At 47.1% G+C, this 17469-nt stretch overlaps 2 protein-coding genes across 3 annotated transcripts in view; both read right to left on the reverse strand.

Moving 5' to 3' along the window:
* The window catches only part of LOC103358965 (carboxy-terminal domain RNA polymerase II polypeptide A small phosphatase 1), a 15930-nt gene extending 14253 nt beyond the window's left edge, over window positions 1–1677 (reverse strand). Inside the window, exons 1-2 of one of the 2 annotated variants that reach the window (XM_008284127.1) lie at window positions 1491–1677; window positions 878–1086 (exon numbers count right to left, since the gene is read on the reverse strand). In XM_008284127.1, coding sequence (XP_008282349.1) covers window positions 878–944 — 67 coding nt within the window. In that variant the 5' untranslated portion in view covers window positions 945–1086; window positions 1491–1677. Of the gene's footprint in view, window positions 1–877; window positions 1087–1403 lie in introns of both variants that reach the window. The other variant, XM_008284126.1, reaches the window with a different exon arrangement.
* A 1628-nt stretch (window positions 1678–3305) lies between these two features.
* The window catches only part of LOC103358966 (striated muscle preferentially expressed protein kinase-like), a 51013-nt gene continuing 36849 nt past the window's right edge, over window positions 3306–17469 (reverse strand). Inside the window, exons 25-42 of the mRNA XM_008284128.1 lie at window positions 16825–17025; window positions 16346–16403; window positions 16185–16262; window positions 15922–16094; window positions 15759–15785; window positions 15496–15648; window positions 14689–14731; window positions 14511–14576; window positions 11408–14030; window positions 11154–11321; window positions 9486–9608; window positions 8080–8244; window positions 6397–7015; window positions 6068–6307; window positions 5375–5598; window positions 5146–5221; window positions 4868–5017; window positions 3306–4786 (exon numbers count right to left, since the gene is read on the reverse strand). Coding sequence (XP_008282350.1) covers window positions 4549–4786; window positions 4868–5017; window positions 5146–5221; window positions 5375–5598; window positions 6068–6307; window positions 6397–7015; window positions 8080–8244; window positions 9486–9608; window positions 11154–11321; window positions 11408–14030; window positions 14511–14576; window positions 14689–14731; window positions 15496–15648; window positions 15759–15785; window positions 15922–16094; window positions 16185–16262; window positions 16346–16403; window positions 16825–17025 — 5425 coding nt within the window. The 3' untranslated portion in view covers window positions 3306–4548. The remainder of the gene's footprint in view (window positions 4787–4867; window positions 5018–5145; window positions 5222–5374; window positions 5599–6067; window positions 6308–6396; window positions 7016–8079; window positions 8245–9485; window positions 9609–11153; window positions 11322–11407; window positions 14031–14510; window positions 14577–14688; window positions 14732–15495; window positions 15649–15758; window positions 15786–15921; window positions 16095–16184; window positions 16263–16345; window positions 16404–16824; window positions 17026–17469) is intronic.

Genomic DNA, 17469 nt, shown 5'->3' on the forward strand with positions numbered 1-17469 from the left:
TCTGTGGTGGTTCTGTGGTGGTTCTAAAGTGGTTCTGTGGTGGTTCTGTGGTGGTTCTGTGGTTGGTTCTAAAGTTCTTCTGTGGTTGGTTCTAAAGTGGTTCTTTGGTGGTTCTGTAGCTGTTCTGTGGTTGTTCTGTGGTGGTTCTGTGGTGGTTCTGTAGTGGTTCTGTGGCGGTTCTGTAGTGGTTCTGTGGTGATTATTGTCGTGGTTCTAAAGTGGTTCTAAAGTGGTGGTTCTGTGGTGGTTCTAAAGTGGTTCCGTGGTGGTTCCAAGGTGGTTCTGTAGTGGTTCTAAAGTGGTTCTGTGGTGGTTCTAAAGTAGTTCTAAAGTGGTGGTTCTAAAGTGGTTCTAAAGTGGTTCTGTGGTGGTTCTAAAGTAGTTCTAAAGTGGTGGTTCTAAAGTGGTTCTAAAGTGGTTCTGAGGTGGTTCTAAAGTGGCTCTGTGGTGGTTCTAAAGTGGTTCCAAGGTGGTTCCGTGGTGGTTCCAAGGTGGTTCTGTAGTGGTTCTGTGGTGGTTCTAAAGAGGTTCTGTAGTGGTTCCGAGGTGGTTCCAAGGTGGTTCTGTGGTGGTTCTAAAGTTCTTCTGTGGTGGTTCTGTAGTGGTTTTATTCCTGTCTTGTGAGACTATGATCGGTGCAGTTTGATCAGAGCTGTGATCTCTATAGAGACGGTTCTGCTGCAGCTGGTTCTGTCTGCTGAAGACCCAGTGGGCTCAGGATGGGAGCTCACAGCTCTGACACCTACCAGAATATTTATCCCCGGGGCACAAACTACCAGAACTCTTACCCCCGGGGTAGAACCTATCAGAACTTTTATCCCCGGGCCAGAACCTACCAGAACTCCTACCCCCGGGGAAGAAACGGCCGGACTCTTACCCCTCTCCGCCTTGCTGCCCTCCTCATCCCGGCTGACTTGGGTGATCACGGAGGACGGCTGGTCCATCACATCCAGCTCCGGTCAGGACGGCTGAGCTCAGTCTGCAAACTTGGAGGCTGGTTCCGACCCAAACCACTCAGGCTGAAGGGGAAGTCAGCCGGGGCGCTCCACACATGGCACCGAACCGGGTCCCGCTGGAGCTTCACGTCTGAAAGTCATCAAGAGTCGGTGAAGGAGGTCCAACTTTGATTCAACATGGTGCTGACTACAGGATACAAACACGGAGGTTTCAAGGCCCCCCTTCCACTTAAAGCGGCGCAGGACGGGACGCGCCGCGGACGGCGCTCCGTCTGCGGCCGGCTGCGACTTTGACGACGGTCCCTTAAAGTTGCCCAAAGTTGCTCAGAAGTTGGCTAAGCTAGCATGCTAGCGCCATCGACTCGTTGAGTCACTAAACTGATGCTACACACCGTTTAAATGCACACAACACACCGTCTCCACTGCGAACCCGCTAGAATATCCCACCTGGACCGTGTGAAGCAGCCGGCCGTAACTTTCGGAGATAAAACCAGCGATAAGCAGCACTTCCACAGCCCGCAGACGCTCACTAACTTCGGCTAGCTGCCTGGAGCATGACGCCGTCGCCCCCGGCGCTGGTCCCGCTCAACACGCAGCTCTACGGGACTGCAGGCTTCTCTTGTCGCCGTCCTGTAATGAGCGCTTTGGTTGAGAACATGTCCAAGAGCAAAACTTCTTTTTTACATGTTTTTTGAAAGAGTCGCCGCAAAGAAACGCCCAGTTCGGGCTCCCTTGAAACTGCCGAGAGCCAGGGAGCGTCGCAGAAGTGCCGTCCGCGTCTGATCCGCTCCAACGTGTCCGTTACTCATCCACGGTACCGACATTAAATGGCATTAGCATGACTGAACTAACACCCTGGAGCCAAAGTGTTGAGCGATAAGCAATCCTCTGAATATTAAGCTCACAATCCTGCAATCTTATTTCATGTACAAATAAAGCTGACCAAGCTCAGGGAGCCTCTGCTCACCTGGTCGGTGCAGGTAAGGAGACAGACAGTTCAGCCTGATCCCACACCTGATAGCAAGATGCTGTAGGGGTAGGGTTCGTGCATGGCTGTCCCAGTGGCTGTCTGACTGCACAGCTCATCCAGATGGAACACAGGAACAGCACCATCAGGTCCACTGGACCCTAGCCTTGTCAGCAGTGAGTGCAATATCAGTTTCAGTATCATTTCATCAATGTTAATGGCAAACTTGTCCATGTGAAGTGCCTTATTGGATTGTTCAGGTGCAATATTTTACAATCATTTCAGTTTCATTTGCAATGTTTCTTTATCACGTGATCAATGTCCAACTCTGGTCCTATTTTAGCTTACTTATCTTTATTTTCACGATCGTCTGGTACTTACACAGTATCCTATTATTTTGCAACTACTGAATTCAATTCAGTTCAATTCAGTTTTACTTGTATAGCGCAGTTCACAACAGACGTCATCTCACAGCCTCAACATAGCCAGGTACAGAGTTTAAACAGAGAACCCAACAATCCAGAGCAGCCTTTGGACTCCCTCTGAGCAAGGATGGGAAGGAACCAAACAAACCTCAGACAGAACCAGGCTCAGGGAAGGAGGCCATCTGCCTCCACCGGTTGGGTGGGAGTGGGGGCGATGGGGTGGGATAGCAGGACAGTGGACGGAGCGCAGCAATAGAACAGAACAATAAATATTTTGGGGGTCAGTGAGGCCAGAAACTACACATCAGAGACATGAAGCTCCAGAAAGGAAGAGGAAGCCGGAGAACCCGGAGAACCCGGAGAGAACCCACGCTGCACAGGGAGAACATGGAGACTCCACGCAGAAAGATCCCGGGTGTCCTCACCGGGGATCTTCTGGCTGTGAGGCGACGGAGCTAACCTTCAAGTGACTGCGCAGCCCCGTGTTAAAGTCCCAGCCCTGAATAAAATACACGAGTTCGGAGCTTTGAGGAACATGTGTGTAAACTAGTCTTATGTTTATCCATCTCACTTTGTCCAATGCCACTTCGTCAATTATCCAATAAAACATATATTTGTATGTGTGACACAGAACACTTGTTTCCATCATAAAATGGTCACAACTGCGTGTTTTGGCTAACTGGCCCAGACTCACACGTTCAGGCTGGTATGTGTTGCCACCTGTGTTTAGCTGGCATTGTTCCGCCATTAGTGAGCAAACAAGGTAAGGAAGTAAACACTCAACAGTTTGAAGGCCCTGCTTCAGCCATAGCAGTTGTTCTAAAATGTTCTCGTTCCCAGGAGATCATCAGCCGGCGGAGAAGTCCAGCAGCTCCCTCTAACAAACACAATCACAGCGCTCCAGGACGTGGAGCCGAGAACATCACCTGGTTTAGGGTCATAAAAATCAGGCTCATATTCCCAATTGTATCAATAGTTTATTACATACTATGTCATAAAAACATATTCCACTTATAAACACCGCAAATTGGTACATTTACAAATCGTCAACCGTCCAAAGTCATACAAAAGTAACACTGATAGAGCAAAACACAAGACGTTTATTATTACAAGGACTGCATGTAGAAACACGCATGTTACACCTGTATGCGTCTGTCTGCTGCTGCAAAGTCCAAACGTTGTCATTCATGTTTGCTTTATTCAGATAATTCATTGGTTGTGAATTAGAACCAGTAGAGACACATTTACAGGATTAACATTTTGGATAATAATCCGATTCAGGCACTGACTGGCTGATCAGGAGCCGCCTGACCAGCCGCTGGGTAATACTGACAATCGACCAGCGTGTGGTGACTTTTCAGATTAGAACGTTATCTACATTACAACTGCTCGTCATAGTTGCGTTACAGTTAAGAGTTAACCACATAACAAGAAGTTGTACTACAAAGTCCTAGCTCAGCCTAAAACAGGTCATTTTCTCTGTGACTCTGAACACCAATCACAAAGATGCTCCTTGTGTTTATTAGATCTTTTTTTTTTGCTTTGATGCTAATTTGAAGAGTGAATCAAAAATGCTCGTGCACACACGCACACACACATGCAAATAAATTAACATGAAAAAAGTAAACAATTCCAAAGGAGAAAAAAAAGAGATATTTTTGGTTTTGAGTTTTAAAATGTGACTAAATGCAAAAACAAGTTAGCAGCTTAATTCATGGTACATTCACATGAGTTGTTTACTAGATTTAGTGGCATAAACAAGAACTAATGACGCACATGTTCCAGGCTGATCGTGCAGAGTGAAGACCAAAGTTTATCTCAATTAAATATATGAATGTGCAATTTCAGAATTCACAACATGACTGAGAAATTGTGCAATCAAAGGAAACCAAAGAACATCCTGTGTCCTTTCATTGGATGGCCAGTTCGTGAGCAGTTCCCCACGTCACAAATTCAATGAACACATCACTGCTTCCCTGGGACTGGATTTTTGTTTCTTCTCAGAATCCCACTGGTACTGAATCTTGAATTACTCCAGAACAGCGTATGGACTCCTGTGTGTTTCTGCCATATCCAGCTGTCTGCCTGTCCCCTCTGAGCTCGCCTGGCTGGGCAGGCTGACATTTGTCATGCAGCAGTGGTTCACACAGGAGCTATTGGGGCGCTGTCTTCTGTCCGGCGCTGCCGGTTCCCTGTCGTCTCACTTGGGGCTGGGAACATGCGGCGCCGTGCCGGACGCTGGGGACTGAGCTGAGCTCTGGTAGGTTCGCAGCAGCACCTTGTGCTTGGTGGCGCTCTCTGTGCGACGGCATTGCTGCTCCACCAGGAACTCCTTGAGTCGGCTGGAGTTGAAGGTGAGAGTCTGTCTCCTCAGCTTCATTAGGTAGGAGTCCTGCAGCCAGGCCTGCGTAAAGCAGTCTCGTGTAGTCGGACGGGCCCTGAAAACACACATATGCAGAATTTAGCGTTTCACGTTATTTGTTCTTGGTTAAAGTTTGTTTAATCTGGCCAACAGTCACCATGGGTAGCTGCTCAGCATCTTCTTGAGAAAGGCGGAGGCACTTTGGGACACATTTGAGTACAGTTTTGTTGGTTCAAACTTGGCCATCAGGATTTTGGATTCAACATGTTGAGGGTCTTTATCTTCAAAGGGCAGTCGACCACTGAGCCTGAATAACGACAGAAAAATGAATATTATAAAATCATTTGTTCTTCATATGCATTCAGCATCTTGAGGGTAGAGGTCCTCAAATTGACATGAAATGAGGAGAAATGAAGTGGATTCTAAGAAACTTACATGATGTAGGTGACAACACCAACAGTCCAGATATCTGCAGGAGGACCAACCACGTCACCTTTCACCATTTCAGGAGCTGCAGCCACATTCATCAAGAGAAGGAAAAGTTGGAGAAATTAAAGGTTGCTGCTGTAATATAGGCCTCGGTTTGCTTCAAGCTTAGAGACAAATTCACAACTTGACAAGACTCCAAAGAAGTCCCATGAGTCACTCTGGTGCTTCTCCTCACCCATGTACTCCAGCGTTCCTGCTCCTGAGTCCTGGTGTTTGAGGTTCAGAGGGTTGAAGCTCTGAGCACTCCCAAAATCCACAATCTTAATGGCATTGAGGTTCGTCACCATGATGTTGTCGGGATTGAGGTCCAGGTGGAGGACCCGACGGGTGTGGAGGTACTCGACTCCCTGGAGGATCTGGACCAGGTAACCCACCACGTCATCCTCAGAGTAACGGAACCTTTAGCGAGTGAAAAGAAGGTTTTTAAATCGTCAAATCATGTGACTTGCAAAGTATGAGCAGGACTTAGTTGGAAACAATCCCTGAGTAAATAAATACTAACTAGAGCCCAACTGGTTTCTGGCTGGTGTTCACTCACTGTGGCTCAATTTTCTCTGCAATACATTATTATTATATTATTATTATTATTGATCATGTTCTCGTTTCTGTCAACAATCTGTTGACCTTTTCTTCTGTGATGCTTTAGAATGATCATGACTTTTAAATCCTTTCACTTTTCTACTGAACCAGAGTTTTCTAACAGCAGCTGAACTAACAGTTATGATGGTTTACAGCCTACAGGGAGAGTGCTACGGTGAGCCTGATTATAAATGATTCTTGGTGGTTCCACTCACCAAACACATTGTACAGTAAACGTTTGCAGACCACTGCTGTCAGTCAGTGTGAAGTGACGTTCCCAGCATCCTACCTGTCTATGAGGCTGTAAAGCAGCTCTTTGCCGGTGCAGTACTCTGCGACCAGCACCAGGTAGCGCGGCGTCACGTAGGCTTCGTGCAGAGCCATGACTCTTTCATTGTGAAGGGATTTCAGGAGCTCGTACTCCTTCAGGATGTCCTGCTTGTTTTCCTGGTTGTAGGGAATGATCTTTGCCATGTAGATTTTACCCGTTGCGTTCTCTCTGCATTCTCGAATAACTCCAAACCGGCCCCTGAAAAAAAGACACATAAACTATGACTACAAGTTATTCTAACGATTCCTTTTTCTACGTCTCTACTGAAAAGGCAGCATCTGTCTCGCCTGGCTTTCTCATCGAGGAAAGTGTATGGCTTCTGAGGAACGCCTTGTCGTAGAGCAGTCGAGGGTGTGGTTCGTCCTGACGGCGTTCCTCTGCTGGGTGTACTGGCTCCTTCACCAATGGGGCTCAGGCTTGAGATCTGCAGGACTGGTGGGGAGAAGGACACAGGAGAGGGGGCTATCCGAGCAGTGGCAGTGGATGCGGGGACGTACGTGGGCACCGAGGCCACAACTGGCTTTGTGGGAGTTGAAGGTGGGGTTACAAGAACAGGTGGGGGTGATATGGGTGGGGTCTGGGTCATGGGGGTCACCACATTTACTGGACTCTGTGGTTTGGGGAGGACAAAGGGTGGCGGTGCTTTGACTGTAGGCAAAGAAGGAAGAGTGGAGCTTATTTTTTGAGCTTCCTCAGTTGTTGTGCCCTCAGATGGAGGGTTTGGTGGAGAGCTGGAGGGCAGAGAGGATGGAGAGACTGCAGTGGAGGTGGAGGTGATGATGGAGACGGTTGTTCTGGGAGGATTGCTCTGGACTGGTCTGAGTGGAGGGACAGTCACTGAGGAGGTCACTACTGGTACAGGAGGGACTGTCTTTACGACGGCGATGGCAGGTGAAGCTCCGACATCTGAAACAGAGCAACCAATGAAATAAATCCAGGACTCACTCAGGACTTTATCAACAGAAGATAGCTTTTGTTTTCGATTTGTTTAAACTGTTCTCTGACTTTGTGCCACACTGTTCATGTGTCCTTGTATCTTAGTTATGTCCTTCAACATGCACTGAATGAAAATACAGACGCAACACTTTTGTTCTCACTCCCATTTTCCATGAGCTGAACTCAAAGATCTGAGACTTTTTCTATGTTCACAAAAGGCTCATTTCTCTCAAATATTGTTCACAAACGTGTCTAAATCTGTGCTGGTGACCACTTCTCCTCTGCCGAGACAATCCATCCATCTCACAGGTGTGGCTGATCAGATTGGGGTCTCCACCTCACTGTAGTTCATCGTCGTGACCGACTTGAGCGCCACCCGATGGCTGAGCGGTTTGCTGATGTCAGCGTTGTGAATGGAGCGGCCCATGGTGGCGGTGGGGTTACGGTCTGGGCAGACGTATGTTATGGACAACCAACACAGCTGCATTTTATTGATGGCAATGCACAGAGATACGGTGACGAGATCCTGAGGCCCGTCGTTGTGTCGTTCATCCACGGCCATCAGCTCATGTGGCAGCAGGACAATGCACGGCCCAAGGATCTGGACACAAGTCCTGGAAGCTGAAAACATCCCAGCTCTTGCATGGCCAGCGTACTCACCGGACAGGTAACCCACTGAACATGTCTGGGACGCTCTGGATCGGCGTATACGACAGCGTGGTCCACTTCCTGCCAGTATCCAGCAACTTGGCCCATTGAAGAGGAGTGGACCAGTGTTCCAACAACCTGATCAGCTCTGAGGCAAATGGTGGTCACTCCAGATGCTGACTGGTTTTCTGAAAAAGTCTCAGATCTTTGAGTATGGCTCATGAAAAATGGGAGCAAAAACAAAAGTGCTGCGTTTGTATTTTTGTTCAGTGTACATCCGTTGTCATCCAGAGCAGACAGTCCTGCAGCTCAGTGAGCAGGACTGCCTGATGTCAGTACGGGATGTTCATGTGATCACTTTTTATTGCCTTAATGAACTCTGTTACCTGCTGAGTCCAGGCTGACTGCAGCAGAACAGCTGCTGTAGGGCCCCTGACCAGCCTTGTTCACGCAACAGACTCTGAACCTGAAACTGCCCCCTGCTGGCAGGTCTGTGACATTGTAGTAGCAGTCGACCACTCCGGTGGCCACGGTTAACCAGTTCGAGTCACCTGCAGGACAGAGAGCAAACTGAGTGAGTTTTATCTGGTGCTGCAGCAAGCTCTAGGATAGACCAAGGAGTCAGATATCAATCCCACATGTTTAGATTTTACATTCACACTGAAAACTAGATCAAGGATTCTTGGAGAAGAAAAAATCAAAACAAGCTTATAAATAGACTTCAGCTGTCTCTTTTGTCCCCTTAAGAACCTGACAAACATGCACTCCTCTCAAATAACCTCACAGCAGCTGAATGTGTTGGCTTCGTGTCTGAATAAGCACCTTGGTCACATTTCCAGAAAAGCCTTGACAGCAGTCTTACGAGTTACAAAGGTCCATGCTCATAGCTGTGATGAAGACAGAACAGGTCAGACTCAGCAATAATAAATCTAACCCAGGTTTGACAACACATTGGGCTTCACAAATAACTGGAAATGTTTCTGGAGATGGCAGGAAGCAGAGCTGCAGTCTACCAGGTTCTCTGCTGCTTCCCTGTAGCTGTCACCCTCCCAGTGTCCAGAAGAGCCGGAGTCTGCCCCGACCACCCAGACTCTACAAGTCCAGGTAGTCTGCCAGCACTATGACTGAGGCCAACCATGTTTCAGGTTTTGAGGATTACAATGACAGACACCTGGCTACAGTTCAGCTGTTGACCACCAGGTGGCAGTGTTGGGAAGTTCATGCACAGTGATACCAAATCATCTTTGGTTGGCCTGCTAGAAAATAATCAGTCACAGTATTTATTTTTTATGCAGGTACAGTGAAGCAAACACCAACTAGATGTGAATCCGGTGGTGACAGCGTTCTGTGAGTACCTGCATAAAAACAATAAATGCATTGGGAGTGACGGCGACAAGGCCAGAATGAAATCTGTCACACCACAAAGTTCAACAATCACTCACAAATTCCAAGTTTGTGTGAGTTCATTTCCTTCCAGCACATCATAAGATCCTGATGATTCATGGAGCATAATGACAAAACGCTCTGGTTCTGCAGCTTCTCCCTCGTGGGCCGACTCGTTCTCCGTCTAAGTGGTGTCTATGGATTTGGAGGCTTATTTCCCCGGAGCTTTCTCTGCAGGCACTACGACGCCTCACTCTGCCTGAGCTGTTCAAACACTGTTACCTCCTCAGAGACTGAGATCTTAGTTTTGCTTTCATCTCATGTGGGACATTCTAGTTACAACAGCACACGCAGGGAGTCCAGTTGAAAAACAGATAATGATTGAAAGATAATATTGGCACTCACTCACCTTCTGTTTTTCTTTCCAGAGAGTAACTACAGGGGGATTGGGTGTCTGCCGGCTTCCACAGCACCAGCGCTGTGTTGTTATAAGTCTGAGGAACTTCAGGGGTCCCTGGTCGTTTCGGAACACCTGGAGGAGGATGAGAGACAATAACTAATCAAGTAAGGATGTGCTGAAGAGGAGAAGCCAATCAAAACCACAGCAGCTTCTACTGATGGCCAGCAGAGGACACTGCGGACACTGCAAACCCTAGCAAATCAAGATGGTCCTGTGGCTTTCACCTGTGCTGTGTATGTGCTTCTACAGGTTTGCTGTTTGACTACAGAAGTGTGACTACAAGAAGTTTTGCAGTTTTGGTGTCACTAGCATGTGTGGCTAACTTTACATCAGTGTGTGTGAGCATGACTGAACTGTGTGGTTTTCAAACCTCTATAAAAGGTGCTGCTGCATATCAGAGTCTCTGATAAACTCCTTAAAACTCAACTCTGTGCATCAAAATTAGCTTTGAAAGCTTGAAAGGTCTGCCATCGAGCCAGAAAATATAATCGCAGAAAAAAGTGATGAGCTACGTATCTGTGATGTGCAAAAATGTTCCTAATTCAAGCCTAAAATCAGGACATTTAATCAAAACCGCTATATAAAACACAACTCATGTATAATTTACCAGAAGAAGCCGTCCACCAACCAGCCTGTGTGACTCAGAGTCCTCAGCTGCAAACACTCATGGGAAGTTTCTCTGTTTAACTGTGCTCACTTTCTTTTGTGTGTCTTTGTAATTTCTAATCTAATATTGTTTTGGAGTTATGCTGTGCTTTTGCTGTTGTTTCTCTCCTCTCCCAGATATCGACTGTCACTGTGTGTTCAGAACATCATCATTTCGGTGGACTTCACACGATAGTTCTTCTGCAGCAACACGTGCCAGATCATATATGTAAAGGAGAACCCTGGGTATAAAATCACCCACATCCTGGCCGGAGTTTTTCCCTTAAACCAAACCACATGTGGTGCAAGTTGTGCTGTTCACCAGCTTCACAGGTCATTTCCTGTAAAGCTCACGTTGACACAGTCCAAGGAGAGACAAGCTGTCTGCAGTATTTTCCACACTGCTGAAACATCATGTGACCGTAGCTGGCATTAGCGTCTGAGATTAAGTCATACTACACGTCCAAATAGTCCAAATGCAACCGACTGCAGCTGACATCTGAGAACTGTATTATCGACAGAGATCTCATTGTTGCTGTATTGGTGAACAGAGACACTGCTGCTCACGTTACACACTCATTGTGCACACGCATGCCTTGATGCTCGACACAGCTGATTTCAATCATCCGCTACAAAACTACAGCAAACAGCATTTGTTCTTATTAGATGATGAATGTGAGAAAAGCCCAAAATCCATTAAGTTAATCTTCTGTGAAGTCGCATTAATATTCATGAGTTGTATTAATATTTATCCCATTCTCACTGCAATTAAAACTCAATAATGTGAAATAAATCACATTATGAAAGAACAGTCGCTCTGCTGTTGCGAGAGCTTCCTCCATGCTGGAATTTGCCACACCAACATAAATGAATCAGAGTTTAAATCCCCCTTTGCATTGTCTCTGTTCTGTCAGGCAGCGGATTTACTACTAAACAGCATCTAAGACGCTGTGGGTCAAACACACTGCTTACAAGCTATGGTGAGTGTGCAGGTGGTGGTGATGCTAGCTATGGCGTTGGTAGCTACACATTCATAAACGCCAGCATCCCTGTGGCTGGACTTCACGATCATAAGAAGCTGTCTGCCGTCCGGGTGGGAGATCAGGCTCATTCTGTCATCCACCTCCAGCGCTTTCCGATCTGAAACAAACAAATATTAGCAAATTAGCAGCGGTGTTGGATGTCGGCGTCTCTTACAATCCTGTCACTGTTAGCACTGAAGTCACCTTTCATCCATGTAATCTCTGGATGTGGACTGCCGGCTGGCAGGCAGCTGAGAGTGACAGGCTCGCCCTCCAATAAGACGTGGTCTTTCAGTTTGATGTGGAACACCGGAGCGAAGTCTGAGGCCGAGCGGATAAACTGCTGGCTTTTTGTTAAACCTTCCTCTTTGGGGACGGCTGAGGGCAAATCGGACTGGGAAGGAGTTTTGTCTTTCTTGCTCCTGGTCAAACCCCACCTGTCCCACCGAGACCGCCTGTCACTCTCCGAGGCTTTTTCGGACTGAATGCTTGATGTGGACTCGACTGATTCCTTGGACGCTGCACCGCAGGTCTGCTTTGCCAGCTGGTTCTCAGGGATGCCCATTCCTTTGAGTCCACGGCCCTCCGATTGGCAATGACGGTGGCGAGTAAAAGGTGGCGTGCTTTTTCCCTCGTCATCTCCTTTCCTCTCCTCAGACTGACTACGGAGTTTCATGGAGATTCCTGCCACTTGGTTCTCAAACTTCTGTCGCATTGCCAGGACAGGAGAGTCTGTGACCTTATTCACATCCTTTTGAAGCAGCTCTTTCTGACTCCCCCCGGTGTCTTTATCCTTCCTCTCCTCTGACTGAGTCCTTATTTTGGCAGAGATTCCTGCCACTTTGGACTCAAACTTGCGCCTCATAGCAGAAACCGATGACTCCTCTGCTTTCCTTTGCTCCCTCTCATCGAGCTGCCTCTGTGCCCTGTTCAGCTCCTTCGTATCCAGGGATTTGCTGCGACCAATAGCCCACGAAACCCTCTTGTTTGCTGCACTTTCCTGCACATTTTGTTGCTTTTCCTCTTTTGGTTTCTCACCCTTCTTCTCAGTGGATGTTGACCTTTTTGCCCGTAAGGACAACCTCCCAATTAGACCCAGTCCTGTTTCCTGATCTTCTCCTCTTAGATCTTGAACAGATTTGGATTTCTCCTGTAGTCCTTTGGATACCATTTCCAGAGGAGCCCCTCTTGGCCCCGGCCTATAAACCTCTTCACTCCCCTCAACCACCTTGCGGCTTAATACAGGGGATTTCTCCTCTGATTTGTTTCTGGTCAGTTTTCGGAGGCCACGGGTCAAAGAGGACTCCCGCTTCTTAAACCTCGCTTCAAACACCTCCTCTGAGTCGATGTCTTTGATGTCCGTCCTGAGCAGCGGCTGCCGAAGGACAGCCGGAAGATCAGGGTTTGATGTGGAGGAAACGGCGACAGGAGATCTGTCAGCAGGTGCTACTCTGGCAAACACTGCTGGATGTTCAGGTAAGGGACATGCATCTGTGGACTTTGTGTCGTCTGTCTTGACTGTAGGATCTTTGTCAGGTGATGGCTTCCTATTCTGTGGGGTTTTCTCATTTCCTTTAGTTTCCATTTCATTAATATGCAGCACCTGCTCTCTGCTTCTGTCTTCCTCATCATCTTCCTCCTCTATTACAATGATAGGAGTAATAACTGAGGGTGAGTCGCATTCTGCCTTATCTGTCTTCTCTAACTGGGGTGTGGTCCTTTTCTCTGTTACGTCCTCACCTTCTTTCACATTGTTCTGTTTCTGCTGGTGCTCTGGTCTTCCTGATGCTGGGAACACAAAAGAATTCCTCTCTGAAGACTCCAGTGTTGTCTGTTCTGTTAGTGCAGACATTGAGGTTGCCTCTTGGAGCTTCTTACCGTCTATGCTACCATTGCCCAAAGAGGGAATCTCTAAGGGGGCTCCAAACCTGCGGTGCAGGGGCATGGGCTCCGAGTCCCCCTGAGTAAAGGAAGCGCTTTTTTGAAATACTCTCGTCTTTGCTGTGTCCTCTCCGGGACTGTCAGAAGATGCTGCTCTGGTGAGTGTTGATGGCCCCGCTCTGGATCTCCTCAGGTTACGATCAAGAGACCCCGTCTGCCGCTCATCTTCCATGCCAAGCGTTTCAAACAAGGGCCCTCGCAGGCCGCTCATCTTTTTGTCGATGTTGCCTCCCCTGAGCAGCCGCTGTCTCATCAGTTCCAGTTTTAGGGCATAATCCTCCTGGCTTAACTTTGCAGCCCCAGGGCTCGGGCTGCGATTCGGTAGTTCCATGGAAACAGCCTTTTTCAGGCTCTTGTTATTTGCCTCTGAATCCTCATCTGCATTCCCCTCTTCTGGGTCAATGTGGAGAAGCAGTGCGGAGTCAGCAGAGCTGCCTCTCCTCATGGTAGCCCGTCTGGCTTTGGTCTGCAATTCATCCGACTCCACACTTGATCCTTTTTTAAGGGGAGCTCGTTTAGTCTTCTTCATTTTCTCCTCATTTGGGGTTTTTTCTTCATCTGTCAGCCTTTTACCAGCCCCTCCTCTAGTACCTACGACATCCACGTCGTTCCTTTTCCTCGTCTTATCGGTGCACCATCCACTGACATCCTCATCCCCTGGGATCTCGTTAAGGGAGACCCTGGAGCCTGAAAAGACCATGGACAGCGGCATAGGAATAAAGGGAAGCTCATCCACATCTGCATCTGAGTCTGAGGAAGAGGAGGGTGGAGGGGAGCCCTGTTTTAAATGCCGGGCCACAGCAATGGAGACATGGCTGCATGAGTCATTCAGGAGCTCTGGGACTGATCGCATAACCATCTTCGATTTGTAGTTGATAAGGGAACGCTGCAAAAAGCAAGCAGAGGACAATGTCAGATTATTTAATTTCCCTTTTTTTTTGCAAGGTCTCAAATCTAAGTCAAATTTAACCGAAAAGAGCAGCAATGGTGAAACTGTACAGCGTTATGTGAGCCAGCTCTGCTCCTTGCTTCACGTATGGACCTTTCTTTGCCAAGAAAATTATTCTACAGCAATAGGAAATTATAAATGAATAACACCTTTCCCCCTGCTATCACACTGAGGCATTTTTTTCAATTGTGAGGAGGTCTGAGTGAGTAAGGACGACGTGGTTTAGGGCTTAAAGTAATCTTGGACTCTAGCTACTCTTCCTTTATGAAATCTTTTTATGAAAATATGACTGTTCTCCACCATGTCCCAGTTATTCTGATATAAAAGGCTATAGACTGAGCTTCACCGCTCACTTTTGTGTCTCTGATTTCCACATACTCAATGCATGTTAGCCAGGCTGCCATCCCCATGCCTTACCTGCCATCGTCTTCTAGACAAAACTTGCTTCAGCATGGCTGTGTTGATGCTCTTATTTGTTGGTGACTGCAAGACAAAGAGAGGGGAGTCATCAGTAACCTCAGTGGAGACATAAATAAATCCTGTGGCACAATGAAAGTCTGAGATGGGACGGTCGACTTTCTAGCTAATAGCTCACCTTGAACCAAGGATGCCGGAGGCATTCAGTGGCACTGGGCCTCCTAGAGGAGGAAGAACAAGCATCAGGAGGAGGAACATGTGACACTTTAGACACACTTAATCCACAGAACCACAAAACCTGAAAGGGAAGCTGTTTTGAAACAATGAAAACACCAAAATGACACCACTAACAGCATTTTTAATCTTTCCTTGATATTTTGTTCCACTGACAAAATGATCAAAATCTAAGCTTAAAATTGTGCTCTTACATCACTGCATGCTCCATTTCTCAAATAAAACACGAACCAGATTATTTTATACATAAATATAACTTAAGCAAAGATCCAAAGCTCCTCGGTCTTTTCGACTGAGCTACAAGCAGTGTTTACAGCGAGCAGACAGCAGACGAGGACGGAAACAAACCAAGAATGCAGGGAGTAAAGCAACAACGTTTTTCCAGTGTTGGAAACACCTGAAGGCACCTGGAAAATCACTGCACAGGATTACTGGCTTGTTCAGTTTCTGTATAAACAATCAAATAAATTAAACTTTGGTTTTCTTTTCATAACTTGTGGCATCAAATCTGTGGCATGCTGCAGAACAGACAGCTCGCTCTCTGTCGTCATGGTTGTTCCGTTTCCATGGACGTGCAGGACTTTATACGGCAGCAAAAAACGAGCCACCGGTGAGAAAACGTGGCTAGAACAAATAAAAAACCACCCAGAAGCTGTTCTGGCTGCAGAGAGTTAAACTGGGTTCCTCAAACTAAATGTGTGCACATCCTGTATGTTTCTGGGGAACAGTGGACAGTCATGAGGATGCTTACAGTCTGTCCACCACCAGAAGCTTGATGACGAATCCCTTTGCTTCTTTGCAGAGGTCAGAAAACATGCTCTCCTCAAACGCCACGTTGTAGTTGCGGATGTTCAGGGCAGTCGCTCTGTCATTCTCACCAGCAAACGGAGACACGCCAGTCAGGCTACATGAAACACAGAAGCAGAAACAATAGAAGTAAAAGACAGCAGATTCTTTTTGTTTTGAGAAAAGTTTCTGTTCTTGTTCTGTGACTGAACAAAGCCACTAACGTACCAGAGATACGTGATGACTCCAACCGGCCTATGGGGGAGTGAGACAGATGAGTGAGTTTCAGAAACATCAGAAAAGCAGATAAAAGGCAGAGAGGTGATCTGCTGCAGATAGCAGAGCCTGCACTGTGTCACCAGGCGTCCATGCAGGAGAACAGGTGGCTCACCATATGTCTGTTTTCGTGGAGACGGGAGTTTGGTTAACAATCTCTGGTGCGACATATTCTGGCGTGCCGTACTTGCTGTAGTGCTCCTCTGAAGCCTCCAGCTTAATGGCGTTTCCAAAGTCACAAATACGAATGTGATCACTCCCTGGACTTGCCATTAAAATATTTTCTGGCTAGAGGAGGTGTGAACAAGAACAACAGCGTGAGCTACAACGTACAGGATGTCCTTTACATACAGTGGTGTGGCGCTGATGGACGGATACCTTTATATCGAGGTGAGCAATGCTCTTCTGATGCAGATAACGAAGACCCTCCAGAACCTGCTGAACACTGCTGCGGATCTGTAACGTGAGACACGAGGGAACGAGCTATAAAGTCGTGTTACATAATGACGGCGCAGTGCAGTCGGCAGAAGCACACAGACCTCCAGCTCCATGACGGCTGTTTTCTTGGCCATTCTTTCCAGCAGCTCCTCATGACATCTTCACACAACAGTTGAGGAAAAAGAACAGAGCTGCGGCATGACTGCATCGTCCAAGTGGTAGGTGCATGAGAAATGAATTATAAATGAGCAAAACTCCCACACATCCTATCTCTTGCTAATTCCACTCAGCAGCGATGAGTCAGAGAGAAAAAGCTGGACTGCTTCATTCATGCCTCCAGGGGACTGAGGAGACATTAGGACTAATGCTTGGATCTCGTCCTTGGGATGCACTTTTGCTTGACAATGAAGCAGATAGAATTTGAAAGACTGCTGCAGACAAGCTATACTCCAGAGCCTTTTGGACTGAAAAATGTGAACATTTGCTCCCTTAGTTAAACTCTATGTAAAGTACATTACAGATCCTGATATTAAACTTTTTTTATTCCTATCTTTTAAATGAAACAGCACTGGAAGGATACAGCTCGGTGATGAGCACCACCATGTTCTTCTTCTCAAAAGCATCATGAAAATAGAGAATCCTCTCGTTGTCCAGCTCAGACAGCAGATCCATCTCTCTGAGGGCCAACACTTTCCTTTTTCGTCGAGCAGAAATGAATTTGGCAGCAAACTCAAGCTTCCCCTTCTTGTGCATCACTCTCTTCACATAGGAGAAGGCCCCTCTGCAAAGCCAGGACAGGACAGGTTACCGCCACGCATGCTGTTTGCTGCTGGTCCCGTTTGGACTTTGAGGCTGCTGGATGGTTTTGGTAATAGACAGCAGGCTGTGATCGAGCAGGAATCAAGCGTTATTACTGAAGGGCAGCACAGAATTGTTTTTGTATTTTGGTAAAAGTCATAGTTGATGTTTCAGGTGCATTTGTTGGGAATGTACACAGAACTAAACATGTATTTATTCTATGTTCAAGAACAGTGGCACAAGCATTATCTTGTAGAATCAAGACCACAGCAGCTTGAACTAAATGACTGGTGCTAGCTCTTCCCTTTCTCTTGAACTTATGATTGAACTCTTTGAAAGGATCATGAGGAGACAGAAGGGAAGACGCCGTCACTGCATAGCTACCTTCCAGTCTCCCGGGCGCCTTTCTGTGATGTTTCATGGAACT

This window comes from Stegastes partitus, unplaced genomic scaffold (genome assembly GCF_000690725.1).
Source record: "Stegastes partitus isolate 25-593 unplaced genomic scaffold, Stegastes_partitus-1.0.2 Scaffold348, whole genome shotgun sequence".
Taxonomy (NCBI): domain Eukaryota; kingdom Metazoa; phylum Chordata; class Actinopteri; family Pomacentridae; genus Stegastes; species Stegastes partitus.